This window comes from Bufo gargarizans, chromosome 5 (genome assembly GCF_014858855.1).
Source record: "Bufo gargarizans isolate SCDJY-AF-19 chromosome 5, ASM1485885v1, whole genome shotgun sequence".
Lineage (NCBI taxonomy): Eukaryota > Metazoa > Chordata > Amphibia > Anura > Bufonidae > Bufo > Bufo gargarizans.
In genome coordinates, this window is record NC_058084.1 from 406,067,281 (window position 1) to 406,087,965 (window position 20,685).

Here is a 20,685-nt window from a genome sequence, read left to right on the forward strand (position 1 = left end):
AATGAATGAATGACGTAATAAACAACGCCCCTTTTATCATCTACACTCAGCTTTTTTTTTATTCTGGCCACGAATTCTAGTCTTAAATCCCGCGCATGCACGCTGTCTGATTAGTGTAATGTTCTAAATGCAAAACCAAATAAGGTGTGGGGCAGCAGGGAGAGTCTGAACAGCGAGGCTGGCTGCTGCCCACCCACTGCACAGTACAAGTCAAGCAGGAGAACGCTTACCCGAGATGTACACTCTGCCTGCCAAATAACTCCTGCTTGTGCTGGTCCACCGGAAGGGAGGATGAGCTGACGCATGCCCAGTTTACTTTCAGCTATGAATGTGCGTCATTACACTGATCAGACAGTGCGCATGCGCAGGATTTTGAGCTTCTGAACAAGTGAATAGGGGAGTGGCTACAGCGCTGATTTAAAAAACAAACAAACGCTGGACTCCTATCAAAGTTAGACGGCACGCTGGACTCAAATCAGCTCATTAGCATGCGGCGCGTGGCATCTTTGTGTGTGTATTATGGGTCTAACCATCTGTAACACCAGTAAGTGAATAAATCTAAGGTACTTTTTAATAGTTTCATGATAGATTATAATATAACTCATTATATACAAATACCCACATGACAGGTTTACTTTAAGCCTTCTTAAGATAACCTGACTACTTTTGCTAGCAATTTGATGCAAGCATCGGGATAACATATCAGTACATATGCGGAACGATACTGACCAAGTCGGAGGTGAACCCATGAACCCAGTATTACGAGATGGCAGGGATTCTTATCTATTAAACAGTCTGTCTTATGAACTCAGCCCCTGTCCTTTTAGAATTCCTGGAGGTTCAGCCATTAGTTCCATAATATGAATGCTAAAATGGATTAATACTCCGGCTTCTGAAACTGGCCTAAATGCAGGCTACAGCCAGTTGCCCAATGTTCCTAGAAATTTGCTATTGACACCCAACTTTGTTATGTCTATTAGAGGTCTTGGGGACTTCTTATTTTTGGTTCTAAATCTTCTTTCCAGTAGTGATTAGCTCTTCAAGTTTACAGTAATGTGTCCAAACCAATTAAAGAGGACCTTTCACCACTCCGGACATGTCTGTTTTAATAGCTTCATGCATTCCCCATGTAATAATTCTGGAGCCTCTATTCTAATAGCTCTATGTTGTGCCATTCCTGCATTATTTCTACGAGAAGTTATGGATGAATTGCTAGCAGTCTGCAGTAAGGGCACAGAGGGGAGGAAACCAGTTGGGGGTGGGACTCTCTATCCAATCAGTGCTCCCATTTTCAAGCTGTGTGGGAACATCCCCCCAACTGGTTACCTGCCCTCTGTACCCTTACTGCAGACTGCTAGCAATTAATTAATAACTTCTAGTAGAAATAATAAAGGAATGACACAACATAGAGCCATAAGAATAGATGCTCCAGAATTGGTATTACATGGGGAATGCATGAAGCTATTAAAACAGGCATGTCAGGAGTGGTGAAAGGTCCTCTTCAAGTTCTACAAGAAGATCCAGCCAATTAATCCACGAGGATCTAATGACATCACTGCAGACTGAGGAGCTAATAATCTAGATGTTATCTGAGCTGTACTGAGGGATGTTCTCTACACCACATCAACAGAAATGAAGCTGCAGTTAATAACGGATAAGAAAACATTTTGTGGTCAAGTCAGCACAAGACACAACATAAACTCTGACCTACAAACCGAACAAAACATGAGAATTAGAAAGAAAAAAAAACTGCATAAAAGACAGAATGCAGTGCAGCAACCCAGCCTGAAGCTTACAAGTCTAGAACTGGCTTTGAAGACTGTTAAAACCCAGCAAAGGGAATTCCGTTCCTTGAAGATTTGAGAGAATAACAGGAAGGATGCCGGCTTTGAATGAGAAATCCCTGACAAGAATAAATCTTTCATGTACAAAGTAAACACATCTTAAAGCAAAAACAATGAACAAATCCAAATAAACTTGTAGTCAAAAAGTAGGAGACCGTCCCGTCCCTTCCCGGAGGCGCTAAAGAGCTCCCTGCTCGCCAACAGATGATGTTGGGTAGAGAAGGATCGGGTGAAATAGATTTTTTCACCTAATCCTTTTGTTCTTCCAGGAGATAAGCCGTCGCCAGAACTGTCTGCAGCTTTCTCCCCTCTCCCCTTGAATACACATACAAGTTTCGACTAAACCGAATGTGTATGTGAATGGGGGAGTCAGGAGAGAAACCTGTCGGCCACACACACTAGGTCGGTGTCAGCTGGACACTCCTTTGGCCAAAGCTATTCCTCCTGACACCCCTATACATATTCGTGCGCGACTTGGCTAAAACATACACTGACCACTGTTAACTGACATGATTGGCTGGATGTTACACAAGGTAATAGGGTGTCAATTGATCCACTGATAAATCTCAAAATATACTGCAAATTGTCTGTCAATATATCACTGACCACAAAAACTGCATGTCGAAATCATCAGACTGTATCTGAGGACAGTTGAGGTCAATACTAGATGCTGTGTAAGAAGGGGAATAATCAACTACAACAGACCTGAACAACTAAATATCACCGCCCTACCGCAAACCAACACATTAATGTTCATAACAGTACAGAAGTATAGCCTGCAGGTCCCGTGCCCCACATCTGCTCTCCGCAGAGGTGGAAGTGTAGTCTTACATGGCTGGCTATAGTCTGCCAGAGGGGACTGGTTCATACAGTGGACCACCTTCCATGGCAGTCATATGCCCTAATAGGCCATCTGCACCCTATCTTATTCATGCCTCTGGAGAACCAAGGAATAATCCCTAATTTTGTCACAATTCAACAGATCAACTCCGAGATACAAAGGTAGACATTATACGGATGAGAACTCACTTGTAAGGTAGTGTCAAACACAACGAGCTTGGAGCTGGTGGGCACAATGTCGTAACACTTGTGGGATTTCATGAAGCGCATGTATATCTCACCCTCCGATTCTTCAACAGCTAGAAGATACAAGTCACTGTTAGTACTGTACACACACAATCCATACTGCAGCCACATGGATCCATATCATCTGTTCTTGGAGCAAAAAGTTCTTGGGTGGTAGGACAACTGGTTTAATCATTATTTTTTGTGCATGATACTTAGATCTGTGGGGGGCGCTGTGACACAAGACACTTTAGGTCTCATATATAAATACGCTTATAGTTTTTAGAATATCCATCCATCATCCATTCATCTATCCAGCTAATCATCCAATCTAATCAAGTCTCTTCACATCATGTTTGAAGGGTCTCCCAACTCCGCATGGTTCCCTTCCTGCCCGATTCCCTACAGAAAATCACACCAGTCTGCATACGGCCACATACTGACTCCTCGGTGCATGGATCGGGAATGAAACGCACTTTCTTAAAGGGGCTGATGACTAATGTAAAAAATGAAAATCAGACACCATATAGTACATGACAATCTCTTTCTAACAAAGCCAGAAGCAGCCCTGTACCTCACATGGGTCCACAGATCTCCCCATGTATTGCTCTGCTAGGTTTATATCAAGCTGGCAGCTCGGGAGGCCTGTCCTTTCGGCGGCAGCTCGGGAGGCCTGTCCTTTCGGCGGCAGCTCCATCTCTATCACAGCTCGAGAAGAAGCTGAAACTGAGCATGTGCGGCCTTCTCAGTGAGCCGGACAAATAAATAAGATCCAGGCGCTGGTTTGAAAACTGTAGAATATTCTTTATTGGAAAAGCCCTTTAGTTCTACAGACAAAAGGCATTGCTTGTTGGTTCAGAGACAGGGAAGCATAACAGAGGACATAGCAGAAGCAATCAAGGACTACTTTCTTTTGTATAGTACATGATTGTACTTCTAAAAATTTTATACACCAGTCTTAGACCTCATGCACACGAACGTATGGATTCTGCAGTCCGTATAGCGTGGATCTGCCAAATACGGATACCGGTCCTGTGCATGGCCCATTTTCCTAACAGAACTGACTATTCTTGTCCGCAAAAAGGACACGTTCTATAATTTACGGAACAGCTGCACGGATGAGGACAGCACCCGGATGACATCCATTCTATTATGGACCCACAGAAATGAATGTGTCTGTGTGCATTTTTTGAGGATCAGGATTGGATCCCAATAATGGTCTTGTGCAGGCATGCTCAACCTGCGGTCCTCCAGTTGTTGCAAAACTACAACTCCCAGTATGCCAGGTGGCCTACTGCTGTCAGCCTACAGCAAGGCATGGTGGGAGTTGTAGTTTTACAACAGCTGGAGGGCCGTAGGTTGGGCATCACTGGTCTTGTGGGCCTTTATGCCCATTGTCCAGCCATGAGTACGTGCTGCAGCTTCTGGGTTAGAGGGCGAGACTAGATGGCCATAGCAAAATGTTGCAGCTAGCCACACCGTCTGGTCTCAGCCGGACAGTCATTACAGGCTAACGCAGCTATTTCATCTGGTGCTAAAATGCTAATAAGAACAAGTGCAGAAAAAAGGGGAAAACAAACATTCTGCATTATGACAAGGAATTTGTGATGGGGGAAAAAAATAAAAAATAAAATCTTAATCCACAGATGCTTTGCTTTCCTATAATTACCATACTTTTTGGCAATTAAGATAATTAGTTTTGTTCCTGGGATATTTCCGCCTGCCCAGAGAATCTGCTCTAAGAAACACACGATTTTATTTCTGACTAGCTGAAAAAGGAAATCTGCAATGTATTTCCAGATACAGCGGCTGCTGCAAATCTGTTCCCCAGAGATCTCTAAAAACCATTGCATTATACACTGCTCATTTCCATGGCTACTACCACCCTGCAGTCCATCAGCAGTGGCCGTGCTTGCAACACTATAGGAAAAAAAAAAAGCGTCAGCTTCTCTGGTGGTCAGGACAGTGGTAGCACACACAGTGCAAGCACGGCCACCACTGATGGACTGCAGGGTGGTCATAACCATGGAAACAAGCAGTGTATAATGTGATGGAAAAATTAATCCAGTCAGCAAAGGAGGTAATATGGACAACCACAATACATTATTAAGTGTCTTGTATTAACTTTCTCTACATGATAAATGCTATTTTGTCACACTCGTGTGTGGGAGGAAAAGGGGATACCAGAACAAGGCCTGGAAACTAGGGAAGGAAGATGGACATCTCCTAGAGAAAACCCTAACTCCAGTCCTGACAGACTCCCAGTATGAACAGGCCCCAAATGTAGGCAAGTTCATACACCGGATACCTAGAATCCTATCTCGCCCTATAGGACCCTGGAAATAATGTCAGGGCTGAGTCTACCTGTTCCTCCAAAGGGAAGGACGAACAGGAGTCTCCCTTAAGCTACACTTTTCAATAAAGCTTTGGTAGCACCAGGAACTCAGCAGAGAACCAAACACAAGCTAACCACAAGTCCAACAGAAGCTACAAACCGCAATACATAGTGGAAGAAACAACAATAAATAGAGAAGGTAAAGTGACCACAATAGCCACACCTGGGGAAAGAAGTTGTGGCAAGCACCAGAAACAGACGTCATTTGATCCAAAAGGAAAACATTTCAGATCAAACCATGTGTTGCCAGTCTCACAGATCTCCTGCCACCTGTCGCGGAAACGTCCGTACTTCTCGGGACGTCTGACATATTTGCTATAGTGAGAGTAGGCCCGGCGCTATAATAAGGCAGACCAAGTGGCTGCCTTAGGGCGCAGAGACACCGAGCCAAAAGGGGGGGGGGGGTCTGTTCTTCTCAGTGTGGTCCTGGTATCTTCTCTTTGGGCTCCTGACAAGTTTGAGGACCTTTCCCACTCAGCCAATCAGTGGCCGCAGCTGTGTCACGTGTCAGGCCAGTGATTTCGCGATGAGCCAGCCACTGGCCTGACACGTGACACAGCTGCGGCCACTGATTGGCTGAGTGGGAAAGGTCCTCAAACTTGTTGGGAGCCAGAGAGAAGATACCAGGACCACACACAGAGGAGAAGGGGAGCTGCTGCAGATGGAACCAGGGCCAGGTGAGCAGAATGTTTTTTTACACAACATTAATAGAGGGGAGGATGGGGGGGGAATGACAGAGGGGGAGAAATGTCACATTTCTCATCCCACCCCATGTCACATTTCTCCCCCTTCTATGTCACATTTCTCATCCCACCCCATGTCACTTTTCTCCCCCTCCATGTTATATCACTCCCACCGAGGGGGTCGCCAAAATGTAGCTTCACTTGTGTTGGCAGAAATCCTTGCACCGTCCCTGCACAGGACTATACGTATGTTGCAGTCTGCAAAACACGGATAACATCCGTGTGCATTCAGTATTTTGCGGAATGGAACAGCTGGCCCCTAATAGAAAAGTACTCTCTTATCCATACGGTTCACAAAAATAGTGGAACAGACACGGAAAGAAAATACGTTCATGTGCATGAGGCATTAGGCTGAATTCACCTGTGGTTCTGACTCTGCAACGCAGTCCAGTACAATACACGTAGATGGAGCTTTCAAAGCTCAACCACATGTAGGGGGAAAAAAACGAGCATGCTGTGGATTTCTGCAGCACGTCACTTAGGACACAGATCTCCCCCCTTCAATGCATGAAATCTGCAAAGCACAAGGAAACCGTCCAAAGAACTGACAAGCGTTCTTCGCTGTGACAGGCTGCCCATCCAAAATAAGAATCTCATCTATGCCATCATGTCACAGGAAGGGCCACTTGTGGTTACACAGAGGATTCCGTCACCGCTGCCATCTGTTCAACCAGCGGCTACCAGCTTCAAATTCCTCACATTTCTCCAATAGCAAATATCCCACGATGGAAAAAAAATAATGCAACTATGTAATCCCATTGTGTTTAAACCTGAACTTGGCCGAGTGTGATAGTAATTTGTTGGAGTGGGCAATAAACAGCGATCAGTAGAACAGGGGAGACTGGCTGCTGCGGCAAACACTGCAGCACTTACACGTATAGCAGGATCTCGATGCATCTCAAAATGGGGAAGAATGGATTTTATTATTTACTGCTAATGGATCATGCAAAACTAAATTTCCTGACAATCTAGGTTTACTCTGCTGTTACAGGGAATTATCTGGTAATGCATAAATAGATATGACAATTACAACATTAAAACAACATAAAAACCACACAGAACTATGCAAAAAGATCAGGGCAAAGCAAAATGTAAAAACATAAGAAACCATATATAACAATCAGACTCTGCCAGGCCCAAAACGCATTTACAATGATGTGCCGCCCTTGTGTTGTACAGATAGAATTAAAGGAGTGTTCCCATCTGTGACACTGATGGCATCCAATCCAAACAGGGCCTACCACCTCAGCAGTGCCTCGTTCACCAGCAAAGTCCCACTTTCCTCGTCTATCATCTCTGCCTGGCACCATTTCTCACATCACAAAGTCCTTGCTGTGCTGAGGGTGCAGCATCACAATGTAGATGTGGGGCCGCCATGTGCCCACCTCCTTCCCGCTATCGAGGTGGGCATGGGCACCACATCACTCACTTAGCTTCTGTCTGGCCGTCATACTTCTGAGTCCCTGTTCCTGTGTGAGCATTAAGGTTCAGCGCCCAAGGCTCACAGTGGGATCACAGAGCAGCAGTGCTTGCATAGAAATGAATGGGGTGGCAGAAGGACTCGCGCTTGCCACGATCCCAGAATTGCTCAAAAATTCAGCAGCATTGAATCTACACTGAGTGATTTTTTGCGCTTCTAGGGTTGCAGTATCCGTGCTGCGACCCCATTCATTTCTATAATAGCATTGCATCCTTGGACACGACAGCTGTCACGCGACCAAGATCGATGTGTAGCCAAAACTCAAGTGAGGCTTTCCCCTATAGCACTGCAGGAGTTACTGCCCTTTCTGATTCAGTTCTCAACTGCTTGACTAATGAGCTCACCCGTATAGCTGTTCCTCTGACCTCACTTCCTTGCCTGAGCACTAAGGTCTCTGTAGATCTAGCATTACTGACCTCTGCCTGTTTTTTGACCAAGTGTCTCTGAGCCCTATGGGTTACCACTAGGGAGGAGCGAATCGACTTCAGATGAAACAACCAAAGTCGATTCACATAAAACTTTGTTTGAATACTGTACCAGGGCTCCAGATGGCTACTTTGTAGTCTTGTCGCCATTTGCGCCTAGACCCTCCGCTGCTCTGCCTCTTCAACACACAAATTAAACTGACATGTTCTCCTCAGCAGCACGGGGTGGCAGTCCCTCCCCCCTGTACCGCCGCTGCTACCAATGGACTGATAGCAGGGAGGAGGAGGGGATAGTCATAGAAGCCGGGTATGGGATATGGCCGGCACCCGCAGCCTGTGTTTGTATTCAGGCATAAACTATATTTATTGGCGGTGCATTGCGCGCCCCCCCCCCCTTAACCCCAGTAATATAAAGTAGAATCATTGGTGGCGCAGATCTCTATTAGGGTGAATAGGACAAGGCTTCTAGCCCCTAAGGGGGGAAATAGTTATTAAATAAAAAGTATAAAAAATTAAAAAAAAACAAAAAAAACCACACACACACACACAACACAAAAATATTACGTTTAAATCACTCTCTTTCCCAATTTTACATATAAAATATATAAACAAATTATTACATAGCCACACCCAAAAAGTGCTAACTATTAAAATATTTAAAAATATCTCCTATATGGTGAACGCCGTAACAGAAAAAATAAAACAACTTGACATTTTAGTCACCTTGTCCCGACAAAAATTAGGATTGGACTGTTCTATTATGGTCCAGACGTTCCATAAAATGTGGAATGCACGCGGCTTTTTTGGTGTTACTTTTTTCACGTGGTATCAAATATCACAATACTTTTTTATGGTATCGTGACAACCCTAGGTAAGACATGTCTTTTTTTATTATACCATGATTATATGTATTTCAAATTTGGCTCCTAAATTTTTCAGGTTAGGAGCCAATGGCTCCTTGATATTTTTTAAGTCTGGAGCCCTGTGTACGGAGCGAGCACTCCGTACAGTATTAGAATGTATCGGCTCAGATGAGCCGAAATTACTTTGCGAAGTCTCACGAGACTTCGTGTAATGACTTCAAAAATTAACCTACTGTTAAAAACCTTTTCCCGAACTCGCTCCGTACAGTATTCAAACAAAGTTTTATGTGAATCGGAGTCTATTCGCTCATCCCTAGTTAGCACCCAACCACCTCGGGACTATTCCAAGAGGCAGCGGCCAGTTCCCTGTATAGGGGTTCAACCCTGGGGGGCCGCCATGATAACGCCCTTAGGTTTAGTCTAAAGTCAGGGAGATAGATAGAAATCCGTATACACAAAGAGCAGAGCAGTATACAGATTTCTACCAACAATCTGTGTAGAGGCCGGATCATGGACCGGGCATTACAAGGTCAGTTACTTGCAAAGACATTGCTAATCACAACATTACAATGATAAATCGTGGGAAGACGTGAAGACAGGAGGCTTATAGGGGTTGTCCCATTAAGACAACTGATCCCCTGATAAGTGTGCGATCAGCTTGAAGTCCGACCACTGGGGCCCCAACAAATCACCAGAATGAGGGCCTGTGCTCCCCCCATTTGAATGGAGCAGCTGTTATGCATGCGTGCTGCCGCTGTATTGGGCTGCTGTATATAGCTGAGGGCCATCTATGGCGGTCCTATAGAATTGAATGGAGTGGTAAACACACATGCCTGTCCGCAACTCCATTCGACCCTGCTCTTGTGACCCTGTGAATAGGGGATATGTTGTCTTAATGGGACAACCCCTTTAATAAAATAAATTATAGTCGCCCTTTAATTTGCATAATTTTAAAGGGATTCTGTCACCAGGATTTCACTTACTGAGCTGTTAACATGACCACATCAGTCTCCATGATTTATATTACAATATACTAGTATTACTGCGCTGTGTCTTGTAATTTGTCTATAAAATCGCTTTTATTACTATGCATATTACCTAAATAAGGAGCCCAAGGGGCTGTCCCTCTTTCTGTTGGAGCCCAGCCGAACCCCTTCTCCTTGAGCTCAGCACCGACCCACTGCTAATTTATTCACTCATCGCTCACCTCATATGCCTGATTGGGGGGGCCCCTCTTGTTACTGGCACATGATGGGGGGGGGGGGGGCTGCCTCTTGTTACTGGCACATGATGGGGCACATTATGGGGGCACTATGGGGACATTAGCTCAACTGGAGGCATTAAAAGGGGGTATTTTTTGCACTGTCACATAAGGTGAATTATTTCTACTGGGGGGGGGGGGGGCATTATGGTGGGCTTTATTACTCCCCCATGCTCTGCTATCCCTCTGCCCATTCTCCAAATCCTTATGAAATATTTCTCATTAGAATAAAACACATCAGCTCCACCGAGCCCCCGGCCAAGTGTTGTCCGAGATCCCCAAGGGCCAAGCCAAGTAACTGTAAGGGTTCATGTAAAATATGTTTGTTATACACATATAGCCTACACTGCGCCACACAATATACAGTATACCTCTACACTGTGCCACACAATGTACAGTATACTTCTACACTGTGTAGTCTTGTGGCGGCAGACAGAAAATAATCTGGAAGTGCCCCTCCCGAGACCAGGCTGGATCCGCCACTGCGTTGAGAGCCGGTTATACAGGTGAAACTTGAAAAATTAGAATATTGTGCAAAGTTCATTTATTTCAGTAATTCAACTTAAAAGGTGAAACTAATATATGCGATAGATCCATTACATGCAAAGCGAGATATTTCAAGCCTTTATTTGTTATAATTTGGATGTATTATGGCTTATTATAAAAATCCCAGTCACAATCTCAGAAAATTTTAATATTGTGAAAAGGTTCAATATTCTAGGCTCAAAGTATAACTCTAGTCCGCTAATTAATCCATACCCCCTGAGCCTTCAATTTTGTCTCTCATTCTGGTTCAGTAGGAATCACAATCATGGGAAAGACTTCTGACCTGACAGTTGTGTAGAAAACCATCATGGACACTAGGGATCGACCAATATTTTTTTTTTTAGAGCTGATACCGATAACCTGTGAACTTTCAGGCAGATAGCCGACAACTTATACAGTAATTCTGTGCATTTTCATTTTTAAATTTTTTTTTTTTCTGTTCACGGCGTTCACCACATAGGAGATTTTTTTTAAAATATTTTAATAATTTGTACTTTACGGACGTGGCGATAAGTAATATGTTTATTTATTGTTTATATATTTTATATGTAAAATTGTGAAATGGGATGATTATATATATATATATATATATATATATATATATATATATATATATTTTTTTTTTTTCATTTTTTTACTTTTTATTTAATAACTATTTTCCCCCTTAGGGGCTAGAAACTGGGCTCTTAATTCCTTGTCCTATTCGCTCTATTAGGGTGAATAGGACCTCACACTCTCCCTGCTGCGCCACCAATGATTTGAATACTGGGGAAGGTGCACTGAGCCACCAATGATTTGAATACTGGGGAAGGTGCACTGAGCCACCAATGATTTGAATACTGGGGAAGGTGCACTGAGCCACCAATGATTTGAATACTGGGGAAGGTGCACTGAGCCACCAATGATTTGAATACTGGGGAAGGTGCACTGAGCCACCAATGATTTGAATACTGGGGAAGGTGCACTGAGCCACCAATGATTTGAATACTGGGGAAGGTCCACTGAGCCACCAATGATAATTAACGTTTAATACAGGAGGCTGGTGGGTCGGGTCGCCGAATCACATAGCCGGCACTCTGCCTCTGACAGGGAGCTGCGATCAGCTCAAGCAGTTAACCCCTCAGGTGCGGCACTTGAGGGGTTAACTGCCGCTGATTGCAGCTTCCTGTCATATAGGCTGGGCACCGCCTCCTGTATTTGTATTAGTGGTTAATTATCATTGGTGGTGCAGTGCGCCCACCCCTCCTCCTCCCGTCTCTCCTCATTGGCAGCGCGGCACAGGGAGAGAGAGAGCGTGACCCCTTCTCCACTGTGCTGCTGAGGGAACATGAGCGCGCTGACAGCAGCGCGTGCATGTTCTGTGATAGCGCGCTGGACGTATTATCGGCAAGGTTAGATGCCGATACTAATAACTTTAAAAATCATAAATATCGGACGATAAAATCAGTAACTTCGATAATCGGTCGATCCCTAATTGACACTTATGGAGGGAAAGCCTCAAAAGGTAATTGCAAAAGAAGTTGGATGTTCCCAAAGTGCCGTATCCAAGCACATTAATAGAAAGTTATGTGGAAGGGACAAGTGTGGAAGAAAAAGGTGCACAAGTAGCAGGGATGACCGCAGCCTGGAGAGGATTGTCAGGAAAAGGCCATTCAAAAGTGTTGGGGACTTTCACAAGGAGTGAACTGGGGCTGAAGTTAGTGCATCAAGAGCCACCACACACAGACAGATCCTGGACATGGGCTTCAGATGTCATATTCCTCTTGTCACTCCTCTCCTGAACAACAAACGTCAGAAGCGTCTTGCCTGGGGTAAAGAAAAAAGAACTGGTCTGTTGCTCAGTGGTCCAAAGTCTCTTTTCTGATGAGAGCAACTTTTGCATTTCATTTGGAAACCAAGGACCAAGAGTCTGGAGGAAGAATGGAGAGGCACACAATGCAAGATGCTTAAAGTCCAGTGTGAAGTTTCCACAGTCTGTGTTGATTTGGGGAGCCATGTCATCTGCTGGTGTTGGTCCACTGTGCTTCATTAGGTCCAGAGTCAACACAGCCGTCTACCAGGAGATTTTGGAGCACTTTATGCTTCCTTCCACAGACGAGCTTTATGGAGATGGTGACTTCATTTTCCAGCAGGACTTGGCACCTGCCCACACTGCCAGAAGTACCAAAACCTGGTTCAATGACCCTGGGATTACCTGACCTGAACCCCATAGAGAATCTATGGGGCATTGCCAAGAGAAAGATGAGAGACATGAGACTGAACAATGCAGAAGAGCTGAAGGCTGAAGCATCCTGGTCTTCCATAACACCTCAGCAGTGCCATAGGCTGATCGCATCCATGCCACGCCACATTGAGGGGCCCGAACCAAGTACTGAGTACATATGCATGATTACACTTTTCAGAGGTCCTATATTTTTCTATTTAACATTTTTTTTTATTGATTTCATGTTATAATCAAATTTTCTGAGATTGTGAATTTGGAGTTTTCATAAGCTGTAAGCCATAATCATCCAAATTATAACAAATAAAGGCTTGAAATATCTCGCTTTGCATGTAATGAGTCTCTCTCATATTAGTTTCACCTCTTAAGTTGCATTACTGAAATAAATAAACTTTTTCACAATAATCAAATTTTTCAAGTTTTACCTGTATGTGTAATTGGTCTTTTTGGGGTTTAACCAAAGCAGTGCACTCCGTGGCCCTCATTTTTAGCCCAGCAATAACTCTGATGGCCGACTTTCACTTTTGCCCATCTACCAGCTATAATGGTCAGACATCCTACTGACACGGGAAAAGTTTGTTAATGTGTTACTAATTTCAAAGAGGAATAAAAGAGGAATGTCACAATGTAGGGTACTAAAAAAGACGCTCCAAAATAGTTATTTTATGAGGAATACAAGTACTTCTTACTGGAGACATGTCTGGTGAGCAGGCCAATTTCAGATGAGCATGTCCTGTGCGAAAATAACTGTTGTCAGTTATGGGACACCGCTCGTTTCGCAGGAGCGCCCGGCATTATACTGATTTAAAATGCTGTGTGATCTTGCATCTACTGAATTGTACTGACATAATGCGGTCTGTGTAATTCAGTAGATGCAAGGTCATGCAGAGACACACAGTGTTATAAATCAGCATAACGCCTTGTGCTCCTGTGAAAAGAGCGGTGTCCATAACGGGAAATCACTCACAAAACGCAGTACGATTTCCGCATAGGACACGCCCGTCTGAAAGAGGCCTTAGGGTAAATACATGTGACTAAAATACTGCAGATCGCATCCACAGCAGAAATTGACCAGTGGAGCAAATTTTGTGGGAGCGCAGCGGAATAGCCGAGGCTGGGAAGAGAAGGAGCAGGGAGCCAGCGTGGAGAAGCAGGCAAGTATGCTTTTCCAGTCTGCCCAAGAGGGGGTGGTTTGCCAAAAATCCCACAAAAAGGTACACAACCCCTTTAAAGAACTTGTTCCACTTGGACATTTACGGCACATTGATAGAATAGGCCATAAATGTCCAATAGGTTTGAGTCCCTATCACAAGAACAGGGTGCCACATGCGTAGCCATATACTGTATGTTCCGATGGGACAACCCATCTTAGGCCTCATGCACACGACCATATGTATTTTTTCGGTTCACAGATTGCGGATCCATGAAATACAGATATCGTACCTGCATTTTTTGCAGAACCCATGGGTGGTCCACATTTATTTTTTGCAGACATGTTCTATCCCTTTCTGGAACAGATACACGGATGTGGAAAGCACACGGATCACCCATGTGCCTCCTGCATCCGTGTGTCTGTTCCACAAAAAGATCCAATAAGTCCGCAAAATGAGGTCCACAGACATCAGTAGGTCTGCAAAAAAAAAAATGCAGATGGCACACAGGCCACATCTGTATTTTTAGATCTGTGGACTGCAAAGGGTTGGTTACAAAGGGTTCCCTCGCTTCCATGCATTATGTACAGCGTTCATCTGCAGAATATCAACTAGGGACGGAAGATCACATATCTGGATGTTCCAGTTCTAAATAATATATGCATCATACAAACTAGGTTAAGACCAGCGATGGGGAGTGCAGATGATTTATTATGATATATACACAAGCATAAATCATACCCCACACGGCCTGATCTATAATATGCCTTATATGCCAGCTGCCTCATCAGCCCAGGGAAGCTCTACTAAGGGCTCTTTCACACTTGCGTTGTCCAGATCAGTCATGTACTCATTTGCCGGAATTACACACCAGATCCGGAAAAACGCAAGTGAACTGAAAGCATTTGAAGACGGATCAGTCTTCAAATGCGTTCAGTGTTACTATGGCAGCTATTAAGTCCTGGTTGCCATAGTAGTAGTGGGGAGCGAGGGAGCATTATACTTACCGCCCGTGCGGCTCCCGGGGCGCTCCAGAATGACGTCAGAGCGCCCCATGCGCATGGATGACGTGATCCATGCGATCACGTCATCCATGCGCGTGGGGCACCCTGAAGTCACTCTGGAGCGCCCCGGGAGCCGCACGGACGGTAAGTATACTGCTCCCCCGCTCCCCGCTACACTTTACCAGGGCAAACAGGACTTTAGCGTCCTGGCAGCTATTGTAACCATTCAGAAAAAGCTAAACGTCGGATCCAGTAATGCGCCGAAACGACGTTTAGCTTAAGGCCGGATCCGGATTAATGCCTTTCAATGGGCATTAATCCGGATCCGGCCTTGCGGCAAGTCTTCAGGATTTTTGGCTGGAGCAAAGAGCGCAGCATGCTGCAGTATTTTCTCCGGCCAAAAAACGTTCCGGTCGTGAACTGAAGACATCCTGATGCATCCTGAACGGATTTCTCTCCATTCAGAATGCATGGGGATAATCCTGGTCAGGATTTTTCCGGCATAGAGCCCCGAGGACGGAACTCTATGCCGGAAAAGAACAATGCAAGTGTGAAAGAGCCCTACCTAGAAGTCGTGTGGCCAGAAATGCATCCAATCGTCCTCCAGCCTCAGAGTCAACTTGTCGTAGATGTGGAGAACGGACAACCTGCCAGTCCTTCAGAGCAGAAAATTATAGTGCAGCTGAAGCAAGTGGACAGGCTGACTGTCACTATTGGTCCCCAAGTCTATACAAAGTTATGGCTTACAAAATGAATTAAAGTGTTTGTAATGGGAATTAAAGGGTTAACAAAAAAACCTTACTGTATAATTAAAGTTAGACAATTTACCAATATGCTTCTGTGCCAATTCCCTCATGGTTATAAAGGTCTCTGCTTCTTGTCATTCAGAAGAAACCTTCATGGCTGACCTCCAGTCCTGGTCATGGACGTGGGCCCAGGTGCTCAGCTCTGATCACTGCCACCCGTGTGTCCATCACATGACCAGGACAGGTTCTTCCTCACTGGAAGTCAGCCATTGAAAAACAGCAAGCAGAGATCTCGAAAATCATAAAGACTTGATATAACATGGCGTAACTGGTCATTAGTCTACTGAAATTGCAAATACACCTTTATCAAACAAATGTAAAGGAAACCTGGCTTAGTTGCCCCTAGCAACCAGACTCTATAAAGGAGCTGTGAAAAATGAAAGGTGGAATCTGATTGGTTGCTATGGGCAACCAAGCCAGTTTTACTTTACATTTGTTTTGATAGATCGCCCCCATTGACTGAGCACAGCGCCGATATACTAGCCCAGACTAGAGAAATTGTGAAGTCACTGACGGTGTGGATGAAGAATTTCCCCATTTAAGAGATTTTCTGGGTGGGATACGTCATCAGTATTCAAATCTGTGGGGACCCCTGTGGCCTTCTCTCTGCTTTTTCTAGGCCCAGCGACGACAAGTTAATCGGCCACGTGGCCTAGGCGCAGCTCAGACACATAGAAGTTCTGGTACCAGGCACAACCGCTATACAATGTATGGGGCTGTAAAGTCTTGAAAAACACGTATTTTTTCTAAGCCTTGCAATATTTATATAGGAAAGTGGGGGGGGTACCTAATGTCACTTCCTCCGTAAAGCAGCATGAAAAAAAGCCGTTACACGTGTAAGGGTACTTTCACACTTGCGTTTTTCTTTTCTGGCATAGAGTTCCGTCCTCGGGCTCTATACTGGAAAATAACTGATCAGGCATATCCCCATACATTCTGAATGGAGAGCAATCCGTTCAGGATGCATCAGGATGTCTTTAGTTCAGTCTTTTTGACTGTTTGACTGATCAGGCAAAAGATAAAACCGCAGCATGCTATGGTTTTACCTCCAGACCAAAAAAAAAAAAAAAAGACTTGCCTGAATACCGTATCCAGCATTTTTTTTCCATAGGAATGTATTCAAAATACCGGAATGCCGCAGGAAAAAGGCGCATGTGCAGACTGAAAAGAAAAAGGTGAAAAAAATAAATGCCGGAAAGACGGATCCAGCATTTCAATGCATTTTTCAGACTGATCAGGATCCTGATCAGTCTTACAAATGCCATCAGTTAGCATGCGTTTTGCCGGATCCGGCAGGCAGTTCCAGCGACGGAACTGCTTGCCGGATCACTATGCCGCAAGTGTGAAAGTAGCCTAACGCACACTGCCACTTGCATTTTGTTCTCAAGCAGAACAGGAAAAAAAAATAAAAAATCATGGATGTCTATGGGACAAAACCGCTAAAAAAAATTACTTGCTTAGGCTACTTTCACACTAGCGTTCGATCGGATCCGTTCTGAACGGATCCGATCATATTAATGCAGACGGAGGCTCCGTTCAGTACGGATCCGTCTGCATTATAACTTAGAAAAAATTCTAAGTGTGAAAGCAGCCTGAGCGGATCCGTTCAGACTTTCAAAGTAAAGTCAATGGGGGACGGATCCGCTTGAAGATTGAACCATATGGTGACATCTTCAAGCGGATCCGTTCCCATTGACTTACATTGTAAGTCTGGACGGATCCGCACGCCTCCGCACGGCCAGGCAGACAGCTGAACGCTGCAAGCAGCGTTCAGCTGTCCGCCTGTCCGTGCGGAGGCGAGCGGAGCGGAGGCTGAACGCCGCCAGACTGATGCAGTCTGAGCGGATCCGCTCCATTCAGACTGCATCAGGGCTGGACGGAGGCGTTCGGGTCCGCTCGTGAGCTCCTTCAAACGGAACGCTAGTGTGAAAGTAGCTCCGTTTGAAGGGGCTCACGAGCGGACCCGAACGCTTCCGTCCAGCCCTGATGCAGTCTGAATGGAGCGGATCCGCTCAGACTGCATCAGTCTGGCGGCGTTCAGCCTCCGCTCCGCTCGCCTCCGCACGGACAGGCGGACAGCTGACTGGCCGTGCGGAGGCGAGCGGATCCGTTCAGACTTACAATGTAAGTCAATGGGGACGGATCCGTTTGAAGATGCCACAATATGGCTCAATCTTCAAGCAGATCCGTCCCCCATTGACTTTACATTGAAAGTCTGGACGGATCCGTCCGAGGCTATTTTCACACTTCGCTTTTATATGCCAATATAATGCAGACGGATCCGTTCTGAACGGAGCCTCCGTCTGCATTATTATGATCGGATCCGTTCAGAACGGATCCGATCGAACGCTAGTGTGAAAGTAGCCTTAATATGACCCAAATTTAAACCTAGTATGCAGGAAACCTTTTTGTACTTTTGAATGGCTGATAAACCATGAAAGAAGATGCCGCACATCCAGCAACACGTGTCCCTTTTCCTACATAAATACATTAAATATTTAGTGCTTTTCACACAATGACTAACATTAAAAACTTTGGGTGAGAACAGCGTGGAGCCTGCTGTGCCTGTGAGGAGAGTATAATGCTCCACTATTGGAGGCACCAACGCATTTTATCCGTGACAGTCCTGTCATTAAAGAGGTAGGTGTCACGGCGCAGGATGGTAAATACACTCCACACTGGTGTGGAGAGCTGCCAAACTCCAACAATACCGAGACTTCCCTGACGATATAGTATTATGGGACAATCCTATGTTCCCTCACTTGAGACACTGTGAAGGAAGGGTTATCTGGGAAAACTGCAGCATTCTCACTCTAAGGGATTTGTATGAGAAAGGGGTCCTTCATTCCTTCTTTCAGCTCCAGGAGAAGTTTGGGGTGTTAAGGCCCCAATTTTATAGGTACCTACAGCTACGTCACGCCCTCCAAGCTCAATTTCAAGGGGCAGTGAAGGCAATTTCCAAATACCCATTGATAGGCATTCTCAGGACACAGGGACCGAGGGGGATGATTTCGAAGTTATACACGCATCTTCTAGATCTTAAACTTCGGCCCAAACCCCTGTTGGTGGAGATAAGGTGGAAAGAGGGTGTCACAACTTACTGATGAGGAATGGGCTGAGGCTTGTGCGCACCATCAACTGTATCGCCCTTCTCTCAACAACAGGCTTACTCAATTATTCATTCTCCACAGAAGTTATCTAACACCCACCAGGCTACATAAAATGAGAAGGCTTGACCACACGAGATGCCATAGATGCGCTCAAGAAAATGCGGATTTCTGGCATCTTATCTGGGACTGCCGGTACGTGCAACCCTTTTGGAAGAAAGTAGTGGATATTCTGTCTACTCTGATCACAGAGGTGATACCCTGCTGTCCTAAGATTTGTCTGCTAGGGATAGTGGATGGGGATACCCGTTCCCTGTACGTATGCACCTTCTTAAGAGAAACCCTATTTCTAGCCAGGAAGGCTATAGCCCTGCGATGGATGGCGGACAGACCGCCGACAATAGGTCAGTGGAAGGCACTGGTGAACCAAATTTTACCTTATGAAAAGGTGATGTACGGTAATAGGAAGTGCCCTCAGAAATTTGATAAAATATGGGGATCTTGGTGTTCATCACCTACCACTGCAATGCCTTCCCACATGCAATCCGTGCTGTCCACATGATACCACATATTGCAATATTTCATGGTATATGCTAAGTGGGGGGTGGGTAAGAAAAAAATGCACTTTATCAGAAGACACTTGTTTTTCTTTTTTCTTTATTGTTCTCTGGATGGAAATGTGTCACATTCTTTCTGCTCTGTACCATTTCATGGCAATGTATGTATGCTCACATATATGATTCTCGATTTTGTCACATGTATAATTTTTAAAAAAAAATACACTCCACACTAAACAAAGAAGGGAAGGGAAAAGGTATTAGGCCTGGAACCTAGGGAAATGATCACACCTAGTGAGTCACTATGCCGAGCCCTGACTGCCATCAGTATGAACAGACCCTGATGGTAGGAATGTTCATATGCAGGAACCTAAGTCCTATCTAACCCCAACAGGGCCCTGCATATAGTGTCAGGACGCGGATGGCCTATTCCTTCCCCCCTCACGCCTAAGGGCTCTTTCACACCTGCGTTCTTTTCTTCCGGCATAGAGTTCGCGTCGTCGGGGCTCTATGCCGGAAGAATCCTGATCAGTTTTATCCTAATGCATTCTGAATGGAGTGAAATCCGGTCAGGATGCATCAGGATGTCTTCAGTTCCGGACCGGACATTTTGGCCGGAGAAAATACCACAGCATGCTGCGCTTTTTGCTCCGGCCAAAATCCTGAGACTTGCCGCCAAGGCCGGATCCGGAATTAATGCCCATTGAAAGCATTGATCCGGATTCCGGCCTTAATCGAAACGTGTTTCGGCACATTGCCGGATCCGACGTTAAGCTTTTCTGAATGGTTACCATGGCTGCCGGGACGCTAAAGTCCTGGCAGCATGGTAAAGTGTAGTGGGGAGCGGGGGAGCAGCATACTTACCATCCGTGCGGCTCCACAGGGGCGCTCCAGAGTGACGTCATGGATACGTGTTCGCATGGCACGTCATCCATGCGCATGGGGCGCTCTGACGTCATTCTGGAGCGCCCCGGGAGCCGCACGGACTGTAAGTATACTGCTCCCGCGCTCCCCACTACTACTATGGCAACCAGGACTTTAATAGCGTCCTGGCTGCCATAGTAACACTGAAAGCATTTTGAAGACGGATCAGTCTTCAAATGCTTTCAGTACACTTGCGTTTTTCCGGATCCGGCGTGTAATTCCGGCAATGCAGTACACGCCGGATCCGGACAACGCAAGTGTGAAAGAGGCCTAATATCAGCAGGTAGGGGAAA

The 20,685-nt window shown here is 45.3% G+C and overlaps 1 protein-coding gene across 2 annotated transcripts in view; it reads right to left on the bottom strand.

Moving 5' to 3' along the window:
* PRKAG2 (protein kinase AMP-activated non-catalytic subunit gamma 2) overlaps positions 1-20,685 on the bottom strand; it is a 454,044-nt gene that overhangs the window by 32,122 nt on the left and 401,237 nt on the right. The window contains exon 1 of one of the 2 annotated variants that reach the window (XM_044293638.1): positions 2,874-2,979. The exons of the other annotated variant lie outside the window; for it this stretch is intronic. Within the exon in view, the coding sequence (XP_044149573.1) occupies positions 2,874-2,954 (81 nt within the window). The 5' untranslated portion in view covers positions 2,955-2,979. Of the gene's footprint in view, positions 1-2,873; positions 2,980-20,685 lie in introns of those variants that run through there. 2 annotated transcript variants of the gene reach the window in all.